Genomic DNA, 19294 nt, shown 5'->3' with positions numbered 1-19294 from the left:
TATATCGTTAAAAGAGACGCGGCATAGTGAACAAGTATGTGCACACAGGCCACTAGTATATGATATTAGCATTGTAGATATATGATATTAGCATTGTATTAGCGGTGCCATAGCCTCCTCAAGGGATCTCTATGTCAGGGCATCTTCTCCGTTTCGGTTGCAGTGATTGTAACTGCGCTACTCGTGTTCATGTGTGATGGTAGGAAAGGTAATTTTTTCAGGGCCCGAGTGCCTTGCATCCACCGTTTCTCCAATTTGGCCGGCCCTGCCTGTGACCACGATGCGATCGATGGATCGAGAAGTTTTTATAAAATTAAATACTATTTCTATGAAAAAATTTCAACGCGCCAAGCTCAGTAAAAATCTCGATTTATCGACCTTTGAACCGGTCTTGAATGTATTGGAGCGAGTAAAGAGATCGAAATGGCAATGGACGGATTCCGTAACTGGAAGAAGAGCTCGAACGATACCCAAGAGAATGTAAAAAGGTAAAAGAGAGGCCACAGAAGACGGGTAGATGTGCATAATTTGAATAATGTGTAGAGTGAGATGGACGAGAGTCGTTCAAGACAGATATAAATGGAAGCGTATTTGCGAGTCCTTTTTCAGGCAGTGGATAGTGTTAGTAAATAATGATTTAAAATTCCATATTTTTGTATGAAAATATGGAATTTACCACCGCAGCCAGCCATGTCAACGAAGATGGTTAGAAAAAATCTAAAAACACAAAGATGTAGCGGAAGAATACAGAAATGAGTCCCATTATACACAATAGGTTCATCGCGATTGTGAGATTCGTAGTTGTGCATAAATACAGGAATGAATACCCCACTTATGACTCTTATGCATAAACGTTTTTCTATTAAGGTGGCTCTCGAGTAGAACCATTTAAGAATGAATCTTCAGTCTGGTAGGCGTGTGTTATTCTATTGTGAAGACTTTGATGCATTCCAAAAATATATGGCACAATTTCTTCTACCCGATTCAAAAAGACACTGTTGCAAGTAAAAGATGACGAGACACGTTTGTAAAAATATATTTTAATACGATATTATAACAATTTCTTTTATCAGAGAAAAATAAGCAGTTTATACCGTTGGAGACAAATTGTACATAAAAATGACACAACAAATTGCAGACCACATAAATTGACATGACAAAGATTAACCAATCCACCTAAAGTTTGATATACATACATAAAATATTTTTACTAGTAATATAAATAATTCGAAATTAATGATGCAATTGAAATACTAATACGAATTTCATGCTTAAAATTGATATCGACATGTAAAAAATGTACAATTAAAATAAAAATTGTCTAATAAAAAATATAAAAATAATTTAAGATCGTAAAATGTTATTTAAGGCCAAATATGTGATTGCATCATTAGTTAACCGTTGTAAACATTACAACATTGAATCAAATTTGGATAAAAACTTAAATATTGCACTAATCTAAATTACACTTATACATCATAAGCATATGAATTAATATTATTGTTATTAAATTAACACAAACCTAAAATTACATCTTAAATTTAGACGTTCATACTTTGATAACATAAATCTCTTATAATAATAATAATAGAGCAAAAAAATATATAGTATATGCACTTAATTTATAAAAAAATTTGTACAAAAGAATAAAAATGATTAAAAATAAAATATTTTTACTAAAATAAATATTTTATTATTCAATTGATAATTAACATTCTCAATTTTCTTGATATGTTTAATTGAAAATTGTTCCTCACAAGTTAATGGCAATACTTGTATAGTTGAATCACAAATGTAATGTATTTAAATACAGGTAATTTTATAACTAATAGGAATTGAATCTATAATTTTGTTCATTATATTCCAGAACGTCATTATATTCGAAACTGAAATGCGTAATATTTTAATTTATTAATTCATAATTACAAGATAAAAGTGGTAAAATATTTAAAAGTGTAAAATATTTAAAAGTTTAAAATATTTTTTAGGTAAATAAAAAATAATAGTAATGAGCTACTTAAACAATACGAATAAAACATCTCATAATTATTCTCATAATGAATATACAGTATAATGCTCAAAACAAGATTTCAACATCATAAAATTCGTACCTAAAGAAAGTGTGATTCTCTTTTGAACAAAACCCTGATAACATATGAGCGATGATGATACATTTTAAGATGTGTAAGCCCGAGCAATTGGCCAGAAACTTGTAATTGATTTAGTTAAATTAAAAGTAAAATGTAAAAACTTAAAGAGAAATATAAATAAATACATACACATATACTACTTCATATAAGTACATTATATGTACATATCAATAATTACATTGAGGGGGGGGGGGTTGTGGGTAATATAATATATTAAATAGAAACTGTAAAATGTAAGTTAAAGTTCTATGCGTGGACGATATTGAAGACGCAGCGGTGGATCCCTAAATCGCCATCTTGTGACATATACGAATTTCAAAGTATGATCTTTTCCTAGAAGCTCATTATTACATAAAATATCGATCTGAAAAAAAAAAAAAACAATGAACGAATCATTATAAAACACTGTGCACTGAAGATCATTACAATATAAGTCGATATAAATGTAACTTACGTCTCTATATTTCTCTATGCCATTTAAAACTTTTTTAGCGATGAATTTCTTCAGGTGAGTAATGGTTGCTTGTGCTGAACATCTGATATATCTTCTCTTCAACGTTTTCAAATTAGCTGAAGTGCATTCTAGACACACGTTGACCTGAAAATCCAATTGAACATTGTAATTTTTATTATATTTCAAACATCGTAACAGTTTATCGTTAATATACGTCTCGGATTATACCTGTTCATCTCTACGATGATAGTCAGTCGAATCGGGATGATTTTCATCATTAGCGGGTGCTGTTCGATCGCCTCCTTGTCCACCATTGGCAGTATCGCCGAGTGCCGCATCCTTCGGACACGGTATACCCCGGATTCTATAGAATTCTCTCTCCCTGGCCATTTCATCTGAAATTGATTGTCGATTAGTATGTATTTGGTTTGATTGCGCAAATTGTATACGAATGAAAAAGGGCTAGTACTCACTTTGTTGTAAGTCTGGTACTAATTTGTAAACAATATCTTGCATAGTACGATCAAAGCTGATGTATTGAAGCGGGTGGGATTGGTGGATCACTATGTTGCATGTTGGACATGTATTATTATCTTCTAAGTGTTTTACGAGGCAACTTTTGCAAACTGAAAAAGAAAACATACAAAACTCTTTACTTATAAATATAATACTATGTGTAGAGATACGTATTTTGGGATAATAGATTTTATTTTATTTTTATTGTTACAATCAATATACACTCGTCATTACAGATCGCTCCAATGCGACGAGTGTACGATAACGGTCAGAAATACAATAATACATATACAATCAGAATACATAGCATATAACAATTAATCAGTACAGAAATAATAATCATAGAGACATCTATGGATTATTTTTAGATTTTTGTGTACAATTATTATTACAATATTTATACATATAATAAACACAAAATTATAGAGATATCTATAGATTTCAGATTACTGTGCATAATTTTTACAAATTATACACACAGATTTTGTGACAACAGGAAATGATCTAATACCAATTTTCAGGAACCGTTTCAACAATGATCAGATAAAATTGGCAAAATCTGATAGAGAAACGATCGATTTGCAGTCATAAAACCCCCAAACCTAACCAGATGCTAATAGATGCTAAATTCGTAAAATATGCGAATAGATGCTAAAATAACAAACAAAAGTGAAATTTGCATAAAATTAATAGACAATTTAGAAGGGTCTCACTTTTAGAAGGGAAGGGTCAGAAGTTTATCACTTTGCCCATTTATTATGTGAAGAAATTGAGGGGATAAAACAGAGCTTGCAGTTTACCATAGACAGTGTTTTTCCTGTCGAAACCAAGCAACTGCTTTTGTCTACTACTGAACTGAACAAAAGAAGACAGTTGGAGAAAGCTGCTCAAAAAAGCGTCTTAAAACTGGACTCGCACTGAAGACTAAATGAGACAAATCTATTCCTCCAAACATTGAGTAAATTATTCAATCCATCTATGGCAGGTACAAAATCTAATATTAATGTTAAAGAAACCATTTTGTTTTTTAGAAACCTGCCATTGTTTATTGTATTAACAGAGGCTCAATGTTTGGAAGGATATCAGCACTTTTTTAGACAATTAATATAGAGAATATAAAAAGTGAATCCACGCCGGATATATTGCTATTATTGATGGAAACAAAAATTAAATATGAAGAGTTTGGTTGTGCAGCTCTAAAATCTATTTGATGTCCCGTCAATAGTGTGGATGCTGAAAGGTATTTTAGTAAATACAATATAATTGTTAGCGATCGTCGCACGAATCTCACAAAATAATCTGTAGAAATATGCTCCATGTTGAGTTTTAATACATTTTAATTGGTATTATATTTTTATATTCATATTTTTTGTCTTTGTATTTTTATATTCATGTTTTTTTCATTGTAATTTTAATTCCAAAACATTTTTGAATTTTTCTATTATTTTTTAATTGTTGTGATGCCTTTAAATTGTATATATGTATATAAATTTTATTAAAATTCATCGAAATTTTTTATTATTTAAAATTGAACTCTTCTAACTATGTGGCTAGAGTGTATTGTTTACTTAGAATGAATTATATGTATAGTGAAACTGATTCGTTGCTGTCAAACCTTCCATCTAAGAACCTAACAAGCATCATAGAGTACAATTTACAATGGATCATTAATAAATCTGATTTACATATGTGCAAACATACATAAATATATACAAAATCAATCATACTACAATTGACTAAAGGAAAAAATACTATGATACATGTGCTTTCAGAGACGAGAGTGTAACGTGCACTCAATATTCAACCGTATTTATAATAGCATAGAGATCAATTTGGCTTGATATGTATGTACAATAATAAATAAAAGAACAATTTTTTAAAATTATTAATTAAATTCTTTTGTTTTATGTTTTGACATGTGTTCACATACGAGTATTCACGAAAGGAACACACTGACAGATAGATAATGATGAATGATGATGTGATGTTGACTTGATTCAGGTGTAGGATGTTCGTGTAATTGAATGGATGGAAGGAAGTAAGTATTACATGTGTGCAGGCACTCGGTGACGGTGGTGGCGTCTATGAAGTATCCCTTGCAGATTTTGCAGGTGATGTGTGTGTTGAGCGTCTTCAGCTTGATGCGCCGCTCCATGGTCATGGCGCATCACGACCGACAGTACTATCGCGTGACTATACTGTCTGGTCTCCTAGTCTCCTAGTCTCCTAGTCTCTTAGTCTCCTAGTCTTCTAGTCTCAGAACACACGCACACTCGCTCACTCGAGCGGACGCTCCGACCCGAGGAAACTTTCAGTCAAAAGTTAATGGAAAACGCATGATCCGAAAGAGGGGCGCCGCCCGCCGCCCGCACCCCACACACCACAGACCACTGACACCGCAACACCACACCACACCACACCACTCCACACCACTTCATTTCATTTCACACAGACACGACAGCCGACTCAACTCGCCTTCAAGACCGGCCATTGCCGTCGTTGATGTATTTTTATAAAAATTCATTTCACACATTTTATTGTAGTTTCAAATTTGTATGCATACTTATTTGCAGATAGAGAAGTTTTTAGTACAGTTCCGCCTTATGCGTTTATCAAAAATGTACATTTCAAAATATTAAATCACCTCACAATCAGCATAGCTAGGGTTGTTAGACGTCTCGATTTTTACCGTTTTCAAGTCACGTGTCTTGTTGGGTTCGGTGATTATTGGTCAAAAAGCGCTCGCCCAAAAGTTACTAAAATCTTTACAATGATATTGTGTATTCGCGATTTTCATGGCAAAAATTGTCTTTGTGACCACCGCAATGTGAGGAATAGTATAATTACCGTCTTGGTGGGTTCGGTGATTATTGATCACAAAGCGTTCGCCCAAAAGTCAGTAAAATCTCTATAACGGAACATCTGGCAGCCGAAAAGTCCATCATACTGAGAACTCGAGTGCTAAGCATTCCGTATTTGCGATTTTCATGGAAAAAATTGTCTTTTGGGCTATTGTGATGTGACTAATAATCCAATTACCGTCTCGTTGTTCGGGAAAATCCTCTCGAGACGCCCAAAGGATCGAACGGGACGGCGATAAAAAAATGCCATTAATATTTATTCATGGTGCAATTAAAATCCAATGAACATAAAATGAAAATATAAAAATAAAAATTAATATTATTGGGCGTATGGAGTGAAACGACGGAATTGTTAAGAGGGCTGGACACCAGCGCATTTTCCATACAAACGTATTACACTTCTCTCTTCCTCAATTATGGCACTAGAGAAATTATTTTTTAATATGCTATGGATATCCACCATCTGTGCTTTTATTTTTTTGATTAGTTATTTTTTATAGGAGCTAGGAGCCGCCAAACATCTATAAAATCGCCTATTTTTTACACCCACGAAAAGAGTCCAGCGTGCTTATTTAACGGTCGATTTAAAAAAAATACGCGCACAGTTGCATAGAAAATATCTTTCTCACACCGACGATGAATTTTTTTTTAAAAATTGGTCCAGTTTTGGAGGAGAAAATTGGAGAATACGAAACCTCGATTTTGTCGATTTAAAATACGTATTATCTGGTCGAAGCGAAACTGTCACATTCACTCAATATATATGTATATCGAAAAAAGGAACGGCAACAAAATTAAAGTTTCGGCTATACAGCCCTCTTAAGGCATGACTGTGATGGGCGGGAAGGAAGTAAAGTAGCAACAGACCAACATGGCCGAGTTGGTCCTAGCCCGCAGGATGATGACTGAAACTTGACCGTGTCGTAGAGCCGCCACAATATTTAAAACAATGTATCGATTCACTTTTTTAATACTATTGAGTACTGTGCTTGTCGCTCATATTTCCTAGAATCTGGGAATCAGGTTGCTCCTGACAAATAACAACTGTTTGGCGTATTGACTGTCCAGCTATAGGTGTCAAAAAAAAAAACAACCATATTGTACGCCTTCGACAAAAAAATATTAAATCAATATATAATTTTCAAACGGCAATGAAATTTAGGGGGGGGCGATTGAATTTTATTTCTTGGTATAAGTGGCCACCGAATTTCATGGATTTTTTTTTCATTACAACTTATAATATTACTGTATTTTACATTCTAAATATTGAAATTTGGTGTTGTCATACGAATATTTTGTGCTTCCAATGATGTTTTTGTTCACTTATCATCTTGAATAGGATACATGAAAACATTAATAATTCAGAGCCTCCACATTAGCTAGTTTTGTGAACTCATGTAATTTATATGTCATATTAATTAATATGTGTTGAGATTATCTCAGTGTAATAAAAGACTTTTAACATGTAACTTATTCCTGATTTTTTAGGCAAGTTGAAATAAAACAAGCAATTTAAGGGCAGTAAATAGTATGTGAATTAGTGATAGATTTGTAATCTTCAGTATTTCTTAACTTCACATTACTTTTTACATGCATAAATTCATGCTTATATTTCTAATTGTAAAAAATCAGGAATAAGTTAATGTAAAGTATTTTATTACAATGAGATAATCTCAACACATACTTATAAATATGACATAAATTACAAGGTTCACAAAATAGCTAATGGAGATTGAAATATTACAAACAATATACAATTAAAAGTTAGTGCACTCAAAAATTAAAACATAATAAATCAAAATACTGATTAGGTACTGAACATACATATTAATCTTTAGATTTACATAGGAATTAAAATATCATCAACAATAAATTGACAGTCATTAAGTTCTGTTTCGTCATCAGGCAGAAGATCTGAAAACACAACAATTACAGTAAAATGCAAAATCAAATACATTCAGATCACAAGGTAAACATATGTACCGTTAAAATCATCACAGCCTTGCATTTGAGGCATCAGCATTTTTGGTTCATCGAACATCGGAGTAAATGGATGGTTATTATTTGGTAAACCAAAAATAAGCTGATCTACCTGTTCTTTGGTGAATGCCATTTCATCGTCACATGCATCATCTGAAAACAATTAAATTTTATCATCAATTTTATGTATTCTTAGTTTCGTATTGGAGTCGGAGGATATGGTACCATCAACTATTGGCTTGCGATTGTATTCGATTTTTAACATTTCATCAAAATCATCTTCGGGTTTTGGAGTAACAATTTCATCTTCGTAGACTTGGAGGGTTTTTTTAAACATTGGTTGTGAAGTTTTTTTAACGTCACCGGTCTGACGGAAAGATTGAATGGATGCACCTTCGTTTTGGAAGAACGTTTTCCTTTTGGGATCGTTAAATTTCGGTGTCGCTATATTTCTGTTTATTTTAGAAGGTGTCACTCCTTTGGTAGTTGCACCGAGCTTTTTCAGAACATTCACTGTTTGTAAGTAGGAACACATAGTAAATTATGAAAATTGAATAGGAAAATAATTGAGAAGTACATCTGAAACAGTTTACCATTTTCACCGAGTGTTTTGGGGGCCAATTGTTTTTGTACAGAGAGAGAGCCAAAAATGTTGAATACCGTATCAGCCATGTTTGCTATATTATTGATAAAAAAAAACGTTACAGCGTAGATAATTTTTTTGTCAGTTGTATTAGAACTGTTAGAATTAATTATACACACGCATTTACATTGAAAATGTGGACTTCTGTAGAGAATTGGTGCGAAATTGACGAAAGCAATCGGTACGATAGTAAATATTCCACAACAATCGAACAGATGATCAACCGTCAAAGCGTAGGTAGTTTGTATGTGGCCTGTTCGCCAGTGCTTGCCATCTTTTTAAATTAGGTAAAATTGCAATGATAAATAGCGATGTAATAAAGCCATCGTGATAAACTGACTGAATTAGTCAATATTGACATTCCTTGTTAGTTAAGGTGATCATTTTTTATCAAATTTAAAACCAGGTCATTTAAAATGGTAAACAGACTACTAGTCATATGTGAACCAGTCACAGGACAACCGGTCGCTCTAGATCGGTCACACGTGATCACCCGTTACACTAAAACTGGTCACACCCTAAAATCGGTCACGAGAAAACTAGTTGACCGATTTTAGGGTGTGACTAGTTTTAGTGTGACGGGTGATCACGTGTGACCGATCTAGAGCGACCGGTTGTCCTGTGACCGGTTCACATTTGACTGGTAATCACCGAACTATTTAAAATAGCTCAAATTTTCATGTTGACCGGAAGTGGTACCTTCCCTTATAGATCTACTTTTTTTTATTACAAATTATTAGATTCAATTATCACCTAAACCGCATAATATAATGAAAATTTTAAGTATAACATACAAAAATGTACTAAGTATAACAAATTTCATACACAAGTATTTTTTAAATATTTTTATCTCAACTGGAAGTAGTACTTTTTCGTTAGAGAATCGAGTTTTTTTGAGGTTTTCTCCGAAAGCAAATTGAACTGAAATTTCATATCTACATATGAGTTTCAGCTTAATATCAAGTAACATAATAAATTTAGCGAATATCCGTCAACCGAATGCTTACTGACTTTTGAATTTTGCTGCAAAATTTCATGACACGCTCAGCCATATAAATCCAATTCACTCTACTGTGCAAAAAAAGAGTGAAACTTTCAAATTAATTTAGTAATTCTATTCTATCTAGTCTATTCTGGCGGAGATTGGCCTTCATGCTCCGAAGAGTTTGATCTAGACCCGCCATTGTTCCCTATTTCATATTCTTTTTGCATGTATGGGAACTGATCTAGTTGTGAAGGTGTTCTTCACCACCAGTCCGCCATGTATTATAGACGAGTTCGTCTGTGTTTTAGTAGTTAATACTGCTGTTTGTTTGAATAAAGTTGTTTTATTGTTTGCCTAAATATTGTACAAGTGTATTAGAATATTTGGGGAAGTTTTCTTAAATCGGCTATTGGCTGTTGACTTGGTGTCGTGCGGCCGCTGGATCTGCAATGTGTCGTTGCTTTGGATCCGGCTATGTTCAGATGTCTCTGGATATGGCAGTGTGTTACTGGCTCGGCATTCGGCTATGTTCAGAAGGTCTCTGGATATGGCAGTGTGTTGCTGGCTCGGCATTCGGCTATGTTCAGCAGGTCTCTGGATGCGGCAGTGTGTTGCTGGCTCGTTCGGCTGGTCCGCTGCTGTGTGTCGGCGCTTGTTGCTGTGGGTCGACTGGTCTGCTGCTGTGTGTCGACGCTTGCTGCTGTGGGTCGACTGAAGTTGTTTGGGGTGGACCTCCTTTTATATTGTTTTTGGGCATCACGTGACTCGTTGCAGCTGGTGTTTATGCGTGTGCGAGAAATGTGTTTTTGTCGATTAGGGTGGAACTTGCTAGAACGTTTGGCACCGTTCCGCTCGATTTAGTTTAATGGATGCAGGTGTTCTTTCGTTCTGCATGGGTTGTTGGGGTGGACGTTTCTCGAATGTTTCGATGACGATGACGATGAAGAGATTCCTACACAAGATTTGTAGCATATTTTAAATGGTAATTGGACTATTCGTCACATTGGGGTGGTCACAAAGACAATTTTTGCCATGAAAATCGCGAATACACAATATTTGGCACTCAAGTTCTCGTTACTATGATAGTTATCGTTAGTATGATGGACTTTTCGGCTGCCAGATGTTCCGTTATAGAGATTTTAGTGACTTTGTGACCAGTAATCACCGAACCATTTTAAATCTCCCATTCTCGAGGTGCCATTGAAATTTGCCACATCTCTTTTCATTCACTGCACCGCTTCCTCAGTTACGGGAGCTGCAACCAACTGGAGTACTCTTACTTTCTAATGTAACTAAATTAAACGCTGATGATACTTTTATTAAAACAACCCATGATATGGTCGTTGCAATTAAGCTTATGAACATATTCGAAAAGGGAATGCATACACGCACGTTTGACGTTTATGTGACAGGTGGTTGTGGCTGTCGTTCGAGTGGGCTTCTGTGCTCGAGATGAGCAATTCAGACAGTAAAATGACAAGTGTTGGTGACATTCCTGATGGCGTGGTGATCAAAACAGAGCCGGGAGTCGTCAACACCGGCAGACTATCATCTTTCAAACAGCCCAGAGATTTAATGTTAAACAACCTAACCTCAAATAAACAACAACCGAAGAAAGTTTTTACCCCCAATTTGAACGCCGTGAGAAATAAAAATAAACAGTGAGTGTTTGAATCGGTCGATTGATGTCTTCTGATAAAAATTTGACAACATAAGAATTTTTTGTTCTAGTTTGCTCATCGTTGATACGAGTAAACAACGGCGCAAAAATGAAAAGAACGATAAGCACGATCGCCCTAAAGGAAATCAAAACAAAGGACCAGGCGTTCTTAAATCTAGCGGTGTCTTTTCCGAAGGTTTGCATCCCTTTTTCAAACATCAATTGTTGGAAACATATTACAGAGCGTGATACGGTGCCTTCATTGTTTTATCTTTAGGTATAGCGGCTGCTCCGAAAAGGTATCATTTGAGAGAAAATTATTCTGGTGGAAACTCCAAAGACGGACCATCCACTCTAGCGAAACCAGTATACAAGGCGAAGAGCGAAAAAAAGGTTATTTCATATTACTATTCATTCGCTCAATTTTATGTTTGAATATTTTTAATAAGACTGTTTTGTTGTTAGATTGAAAAAGAATTTGAAGGTTTGGACATCAAAGGATTTATGAGCGATAGTGACGACGCTAGTGGCGATGAATTTATGGATACGCAATATTTACCAATTAGATTACCCATGAGTTGTGAAGGTTAGTTTGTTAAAATTTGCTTATCAATATTTATAGTGATTGTGTTTGTAATATTCAAGATGAAGATACTGTCGACAAATAATAGGGGAAAAAATTTCCACATGTAAAAAATCAGGCTTGATTCACATATTATTTCACCTTTTTAACTGTCGTATTGATTTCTAGGTTTATACTTGCCCAAGAAGGATAATAGTGCTATTAAGTCTGTACCATCTATAAAGCAGGAGCCCGTAGATAAGACCGAGTCAGTTGACAGTGTTTTGAGTAAGATAACAGGATTCGTTTTAATGTATTAAATTAATCCTGCATTCTCGTTTTACGTATCTGAAGTAATTGATTTACTTTCAGTTTGTTAAGAATGCAATAATATGCGGAGAATCGTATACTCCCACATGTATCTTTCGCCGCTATGTATCATAATACAGTTTCGCTTTTGCCGAATATAAAGGGTGATCAGTTAGGATAATGTTTAAAGCATTTTATTTGTTGAGAATGAAGACGAAGATCATTTCAGTTGCAGATGGCGTCGATTTGAGTTTTATAGGATCGTTTGAGCTGATCACCCGTTATATTGTCTTGTATTATACATAGTTCTTATCCGCATAAAACGTATCAATGAATTTATGTTTATGTTCAGATGAAAATTTGTCTCAACAAATGCACTAAATTTTATATGATTTTTAGTAAATTGAGCTTTGAAAGCCTACTTACTGCATGTTGTAAGTTTATATCAAACATTTATCTACATGTGTGAATATGTATGCATTTCACAGTGATAGATCCACTTCCGGAAATTTTTAAACATAAAATCAAAACGGAGCCTGAAGAGTCTAAGGCTGTCATTGACTATTTTCAAAATCCTAAAATGTCCCTTTTCATGTTGCAAGTGAGTGTTTTTTTTTTAAGTTGAAACATAATCATTGATGGGATGTAATCTTATCTTATGTATATTATAATTTTCAGTTCCCGGATAGTTTACCTGGAAGAGGTCCAGACACAGTTCCTGAAGGTAAAGATAAGACTGAAAAAGTCGATGAAAAATCAGAAGTAAGTAATTTAACGATTGCTGCAATGAAGTACGTAAAGTAAAATTTGAATTGTGATTTTGTTTCCGTTTCAGGCACTGAATGTGTGCAACTTTAGCCATTTAGAAGAGGGCCAAATTGGTAAAATCGTTATTTACAAATCTGGAAAGGTGAAGCTTCTGATTGGGAATACGTATTACGATTTAGCATTAGGTACACAAAGTCAATTTAGACAGGACGTAATGTCGATTTCAACGAATTCGGAGGATCGAACGGGAACTATGATCAATTTAGGAGACGTTCAAACAAAACTGACTGCCATACCCGACTGGGAGAAAATGTTCAATATCGACGACGACCATTCATAGTCAAATGCATACAATAGGATTTTTTAAAATTAAATTTAATATCAATTTGTGATTTTTCTATTGAAAATGTTATTTATAGTTTACATACATATATTATGTAACATTTATGTATGTGTAAGAACATATACATATGTGTATATATTATATAATAAATACATATTTATGAATATATATACCAATTTTTTCTATTTATAATTTATTGTGAAATATGCAATTTTTTTTTTACATATGTATATATATTGTTATAAAATAAAACTACGGATGTACTAATAATTATTAATTCTCTGCTTCGGCTGTGCGTGTTATATTTTCTGCATTGGTTCTCCTGCCGTTGTAGTAATTACCTTGTAAATCTATAGCGAAATTATAATCAACGGCGTCCTTCAAACATTTGTCTATGGCTTCGTCCAAATTTTCCAGTGTTATGAAAGTGCTGCTGAGTTCCTGCAAAAATGTAAACAGCGAAATAAAATAAATACACGCCTGTGACAAGATATATTACATATAAGAAAGTGATGGGGTTACAATTTGCTTTTGGACTTGTTCTTCGACGTGTCTCGATCGTTTTTCGTTAATCTGTTCAGTTTTCATAATGGTATTTAGAATTCTATCAGCCGTATTTTTCCTCGACTCTTCTATATAGGCTTCCCTATCGACGGCTATTTGTTTGTTCCAATCATCGTTGGCGGCGAAGCGTTTTTGCAACTCGAGTTCTTCTTCTTGCAAATATTTCTCCGAGTGGATGTTGGTTAGTGAATTTTTCTCGGCGAGATATTCCGTCCAAAAATATCGTCTGACGGCTCGCATCTGAGTTTTGTAGTGGGCGTGGACGCGCTTCAACTCTTCGTATTCGTCTGTCGGAATCTGTGGTCTTTTGGGTATGCGGAATAGTTTGGTTTTAGCTACAGGAAGCCAAAGTGGTTTGCGATAACTACGGCATAATTGTAATTGCACTGGACTTAGTGGTTGCAGAGCAAAACTAGCGGCTCGTTGACACCACATCGCAGTGGACTTAACCTCAATTCTCTCTTGACAGTTGTCTGTGGTGAATATTTTGGTCGTAAGACTATGCACTATTAGCATACTCATTTTTTTTTACAAACCTCTTTTTAGTTTCATTAAATAAATATGTGGTAATTGGATTATTAGTCACATTGAGGTGGTCACAAAGACAATTTTTGCCATTAAAATCGTGAATACGCAATATTTGGCACTCAAGTTCTCGTTAGTATGATAGTTATCGTTAGTATGATGGACTTTTCGGTAATTGGACTATTCGTCACATTGGGGTGGTCACAAAGACAATTTTTGCCATTAAAATCGCGAATATGCAATATTTGGCACTCAAGTTCTCGTTAGTATGATAGTTATCGTTAGTATGATGGACTTTTCGGCTGCCAGATGTTCCGTTATAGAGATTTTAGTGACTTTGTGACCAGTAATCACCGAACCAAATATATAGCCAGTAGAATGGCTCGGTGGTAGGACTTTTGCCTAGCACCGAGAGGCGCCGGGTTCGATCCCGTGAGATGACCTCGATTGAAAAGAATTTATTCCGAGTATATTATCTGCTGGTCAGACTTGGATATTTGTGACTTACAGTCGATTGTTTCCTATTAGAGTTTGCCAATTTTTCTGATTTCATTATTGAAACGGTTCCTCCATTAAATTGGCTAAAAAACCATCCTACCTATGTACTTTGTCACCACTATTTGATCATGATTTATGTACAATAAAATTTATGTAGATATCTTGTTAATTTCGAGTTTTTCAGTGTCTCGTAATTTAGCGACTTATGTAATAAACATGCTACATTGTTGAAGGTGCATTGGGGTTTACTTGTTAGGCCTTCCTGGTATATACGTATATATGTATGTAGAAAATAAAATAAAATAAAGAGGACAAGGCTTCTTACTAACCAGGGGCGTCATTTGGGGGGGGACTGGGGTGGGCAGAAGCCCCCCCCCTAGATGTGAACGGGTATTATTATGAATTTGAATTAAAATACTAAATCAACAAAAATAGAATATTGAAATTCTTTAGAACACTGTTAGGTATGAACACATCGATTTTTCCCAGAAAAAAATATTAACTGCTAAATATATTTTATTTTGTTGTTTGTCTTGCTTTGAAGGATTTTCAGGAGATTATTTTGTACTTAATAAATATGCGTTTATACCCAAATCTCTTAATAGATTTTTTAAAATTATTTTACTATTAATTTTATTTATAAAAATATATAAATAAAACGATTACAATAAATAGTTAAAGTTCATAAACACTATTTTTTTAATATAATACACCCCCTCCCTAGAAAGTCATTCTTTACTGGTCAAAAATTTTGCCCCCCCCCCTGGGAAAAGCTGAAATGACGCCCTGTTACTAACATTTATTGACATTAAATAATACGAATTACTGAAAAAACTTTTACCGAATACAAATATAATACGACTATTATTCTGGGATTGAAAATACTTACGTAGTTGTCTATTTGGATTTGAGTATTAAAAAAAATATGCCATTATATGTAGATATTTTGTATCGATAGCAGTACATACAGATGTTTCTTTTGACTTAAAAATTAAAGTGGACAACTCTTATGGAGTATGTTATTTACATATATCCCATAGTATCTTAGTCTTGCTTTTCAATTTATTTGTAAGAAGTCATCTTGAATTTGTTAACTGTTTGGAATAATTTCTATCAAGTATATATTATACCAATAATTTAGAACGCCTAATTTTTTTTTTTTGATTTTTAAATTATTTTTATTATTACTAAATTATGTTCACAGTACATCTTATATATATTTTAATAGCTACTGATCTACTGATCATTTTCTATTTTACAATTTTGTTAGTAATCATAGTATTATATTATTCTAATGTTAATGTACAGCATAATAGAAAAAATAGCTCAAAACCTATTTAAAATTCGTATAAATGCTCAAAATACATCTAATACATAATAATATTAATTAAAGACTCTCTAAAGTCGACGATCTAAAGAAGATTGTGTTTAGGTAATCTGTGTTTATACCTGAAGGGTATAGACATTTTGTTGTAATCACCGAGACTCTTAACAAGTGTGTTAGTATGGTTATTAGTGATTATGTCATAGAATCTAATCGTTAGTTTGTTAGTAATGTCTGTAACAAACGGAATATTATTTATGGCATGCAGTGTTTTCAAGTTAGTACACATATATATGGGTGTATTATAAATTATTTTTAGGGAAGAACGCATAAATAAAAAAATCGTTAAAAAAAGATCGTTTTGTTTTCTTACAATCTAGTAGGAAAATTTATGATTTATGTTTTTCGTTTAAGCTTTTGAATTATATAATTGATGGTAAACGGGTTACATCCCAAATGTGAATCGCTACCAGGATAACCGTCGTTACGAAAATCGCTCGCGCGGTCTTCTATCAAACGAAAATTCGTCGAAAACTGCCCAAATATTACTCGAGATTTGGGCAGTCTTTTCTAAGTATCACATATGGACATACATACATACATATATCCCATATACATCATTATTCAACGTTTTTCTTCTTTGTTTTTATTTTTTTTCATTGTTGTAATTTTTTGGAAAACATATTTGCTGTCAATATTATATATGTTCGTTTTAATTACGTTTTTAAAAAATATTTTTTAAATGTATTTATTCTATAATATTTTTTGGAAACTGATTAAAATCACCAGGAAGCGACACTGCTGTCAGGAATGGTATTGTTTAATATAATATTTTCACTTTAAAAAAAATTTGGGGGTTGGACAACTACCGAATTCAAAATATTTAAAGCCCACAGTAGTTAGCCACTTATTGCTACGCTCACAGTAGTTATAACTAGTCACCGGAGCCTGAGGGGGCCGTGTATTGTTCAAAGGTTGTAAATGCATTGTTAAAGGTTTGCCGAACAATGGATAGCACCTATATCCTACCTCTAGTTATAACTTATTAAGTTTTTGTAATGGATTAGCCCAACGTCAAGACATGCCATAAGGTGGAATCTGAAAGTTTATTTTTTCAACACACATTGTTAAGAAATCAAAATTTAAATTCCTTTAAATAAAAATTCATTGGGAAATGCCCCTTTTACCAAAAACTTGATCCGATTTTCGAGTCAATATTGACTACGTACCAATTTCTATTATTTATTTTAGGCTATGGTAAAATATGTATGTAGTAATTTATGTTACACAAACATAAACAAACTATGTAAACGTTATGTTTCGGAAGCTAATTTGGTGGAGGTTAAAGCTCGATTGGCTAGTTATTATTATTATTATCAATAACGTAGAAGAGCTTAATATTATGCACCAAAATAAACCTTCTTAGAGATGAAAAAAAAAAATGTCACAATGTCACATAAAATTACTGTAACCTTTTGAAGCGTGGAATCTACTCTCATAACAAAGAGTATTTGCTAATAATGATATACGCAGGTATATTCAGAGCGTCTCTTATCATCACTATTACGAACCAGAGGAATTCAGGTTTCGAAGGCACTCAGTGCATTGTCCTTGCTCAAGACCGTAACTAACGAACGCTGTTACCTTTTGCTTTGTGTCGTCTAATTTGACATACCTGTCTAATAAAAAACACACCTGCGATATTGAACGTAATATATATTTAATAATAATATATAATACATAATGCAAAGAAAATTGGCTTGGAACGGGTGCCTTTTTTGAAGAGATTTTGAAACGATATTCTGGACATGTGCCGTTTTGCAATTGCGTCGGTCTACAGTCGAATCTTGCAAAAATCACGATAGCATTTCAGTTATTAGATTTTCATAGATAGTAACACTTTTGTTATGGACATAGTCACGCCAACTGCTGTGGTCTTATGTAGGGAAAGTTTCCATTTTTAAAAAATTGTTTTAGGAAAAGGTTAATGTTTATTTTGTTCCACTTTTCTCTTATATATGTACTCGCAGTGTCGTGTGATCATTCCATCAAAATCCCTGTTTCTATTCTAATGCCTAATTGCATTTTCTTGGCAGGTTACAATGATGTTTTAAATTGATTGTGTTCTTTATTTTATGGTATACTAGCCAAACCCGGCATGCGTTGCAATGCCAGAATAAGGCATGCAAATCCCGTTTCCGTTCCCGTTCCTGTTCCCGTTCCCGTTTCAAGTGATGGTTGGAGTTCAACGCCGTGGAGTAACGTCTCTTCAACGACGTGTCGTCATAAACCAACCTGTTAACGTGGTTACCAATAAACACATTTCCTTGACTACACAATGGTGCTTCATACTTTCGCGCCGGTAAAATCATAATTACGAATATTATTATTATGAGGTTTTTTCCCGTTTTTTTTTTCACAGTAATCTTCCCGGACATGCATACAACAAATCTTGAAAGTTCCACCGTAATCAGTTGAGTGGTTTAGGAGCCTATACGAGACAGACAGACAAATAGACATTCAATTATATATACATAGATTAACAATTGAATATTGAATATTTTTACTAACATTTATATTAATTGGGACTAATAAATATAGTATAGAATTTCTGCTATTTACAAAAATGAATATAAAAAAATATCTAGGCCAACAGAATGTTGGAAATTTCCCGTTGAAAAGGATCAAAACTTCATATTTCAACGGTAAAATAGATAAAATAGACCTTGACCTGTATTGCTGGTGATTCACTGGATATTTCCCAGCTTCCCGGCGGCCCAGCACGTCCCTGCATATCCAGTGCAAATTTCGCAAACGATTGTACAAATTTACATGTAGTTTTTTGCACTCGATTCGACCGCTTCAAGATGTGCAGTTGTTTCAAAATGTTTCGCAATTCGGCACAATTTAGGTTGTACTACAGTCGCATCACGTCGAACGGTCACAACAACGAACAAAAAAAAAAAAAAAACAACCACAACAGAATAGAACAGCTTGTCAATTAGCCTTAAAATAGTATTTAGAATAGACAGGTTGGTTGAGAAATGTCTGTCGTATCCTAGATTTATTTAACGATCGGTTGCATTGAAAGGGTTGAAACGCGCACATTACGTCGAGTAATTTATTTGAGATTAATCTTTGTGTCTAATTTA

At 33.8% G+C, this 19294-nt stretch overlaps 4 protein-coding genes across 5 annotated transcripts; 1 reads left to right on the top strand and 3 right to left on the bottom strand.

Moving 5' to 3' along the window:
* Window positions 1–1019: 1019 nt before the first annotated feature.
* Window positions 1020–5561, bottom strand: l(3)73Ah (polycomb group ring finger 3-like lethal (3) 73Ah). The gene is made up of 5 exons (XM_077437965.1): window positions 5170–5561; window positions 3078–3230; window positions 2833–2999; window positions 2605–2748; window positions 1020–2514 (listed from the first exon to the last, which is right to left on the bottom strand). Exons 1-5 carry the CDS (start codon window positions 5279–5281, stop codon window positions 2389–2391), a joined length of 702 nt encoding a protein of 233 aa, XP_077294091.1. The 5' UTR covers window positions 5282–5561; the 3' UTR covers window positions 1020–2388.
* A 1956-nt stretch (window positions 5562–7517) lies between these two features.
* Window positions 7518–8848, bottom strand: LOC143916666 (uncharacterized). Its single transcript, XM_077437865.1, has 5 exons — window positions 8732–8848; window positions 8555–8638; window positions 8187–8474; window positions 7965–8114; window positions 7518–7895 (listed from the first exon to the last, which is right to left on the bottom strand). The coding sequence occupies exons 2-5, from the start codon at window positions 8631–8633 to the stop codon at window positions 7822–7824; spliced, it is 591 nt and encodes a 196-aa protein (XP_077293991.1). The 5' UTR covers window positions 8634–8638; window positions 8732–8848; the 3' UTR covers window positions 7518–7821.
* A 2123-nt stretch (window positions 8849–10971) lies between these two features.
* Polr3D (RNA polymerase III subunit C53) lies at window positions 10972–13399 on the top strand. Of its 2 annotated transcripts, XM_077437626.1 has the most exons (8): window positions 10972–11250; window positions 11321–11445; window positions 11527–11642; window positions 11715–11835; window positions 12001–12099; window positions 12609–12721; window positions 12799–12882; window positions 12956–13399. In XM_077437626.1, the coding sequence occupies exons 1-8, from the start codon at window positions 11042–11044 to the stop codon at window positions 13226–13228; spliced, it is 1140 nt and encodes a 379-aa protein (XP_077293752.1). In that variant the 5' UTR covers window positions 10972–11041; the 3' UTR covers window positions 13229–13399. The 2 variants fall into 2 exon arrangements, with proteins under 2 accessions (XP_077293752.1, XP_077293753.1); XM_077437627.1 differs by lacking the exon at window positions 12001–12099 and having other exon boundaries at window positions 12956–13309.
* Window positions 13286–14284, bottom strand: mRpS26 (mitochondrial ribosomal protein S26). Its single transcript, XM_077437628.1, has 2 exons — window positions 13754–14284; window positions 13286–13672 (listed from the first exon to the last, which is right to left on the bottom strand). Exons 1-2 carry the CDS (start codon window positions 14228–14230, stop codon window positions 13505–13507), a joined length of 645 nt encoding a protein of 214 aa, XP_077293754.1. The 5' UTR covers window positions 14231–14284; the 3' UTR covers window positions 13286–13504.
* Window positions 14285–19294: the final 5010 nt, after the last annotated feature.

The sequence above is a fragment of the Arctopsyche grandis genome, chromosome 9, assembly GCF_051622035.1.
Source record: "Arctopsyche grandis isolate Sample6627 chromosome 9, ASM5162203v2, whole genome shotgun sequence".
Lineage (NCBI taxonomy): Eukaryota > Metazoa > Arthropoda > Insecta > Trichoptera > Hydropsychidae > Arctopsyche > Arctopsyche grandis.
This window is presented reverse-complemented; position numbering and strand designations above follow the sequence as displayed.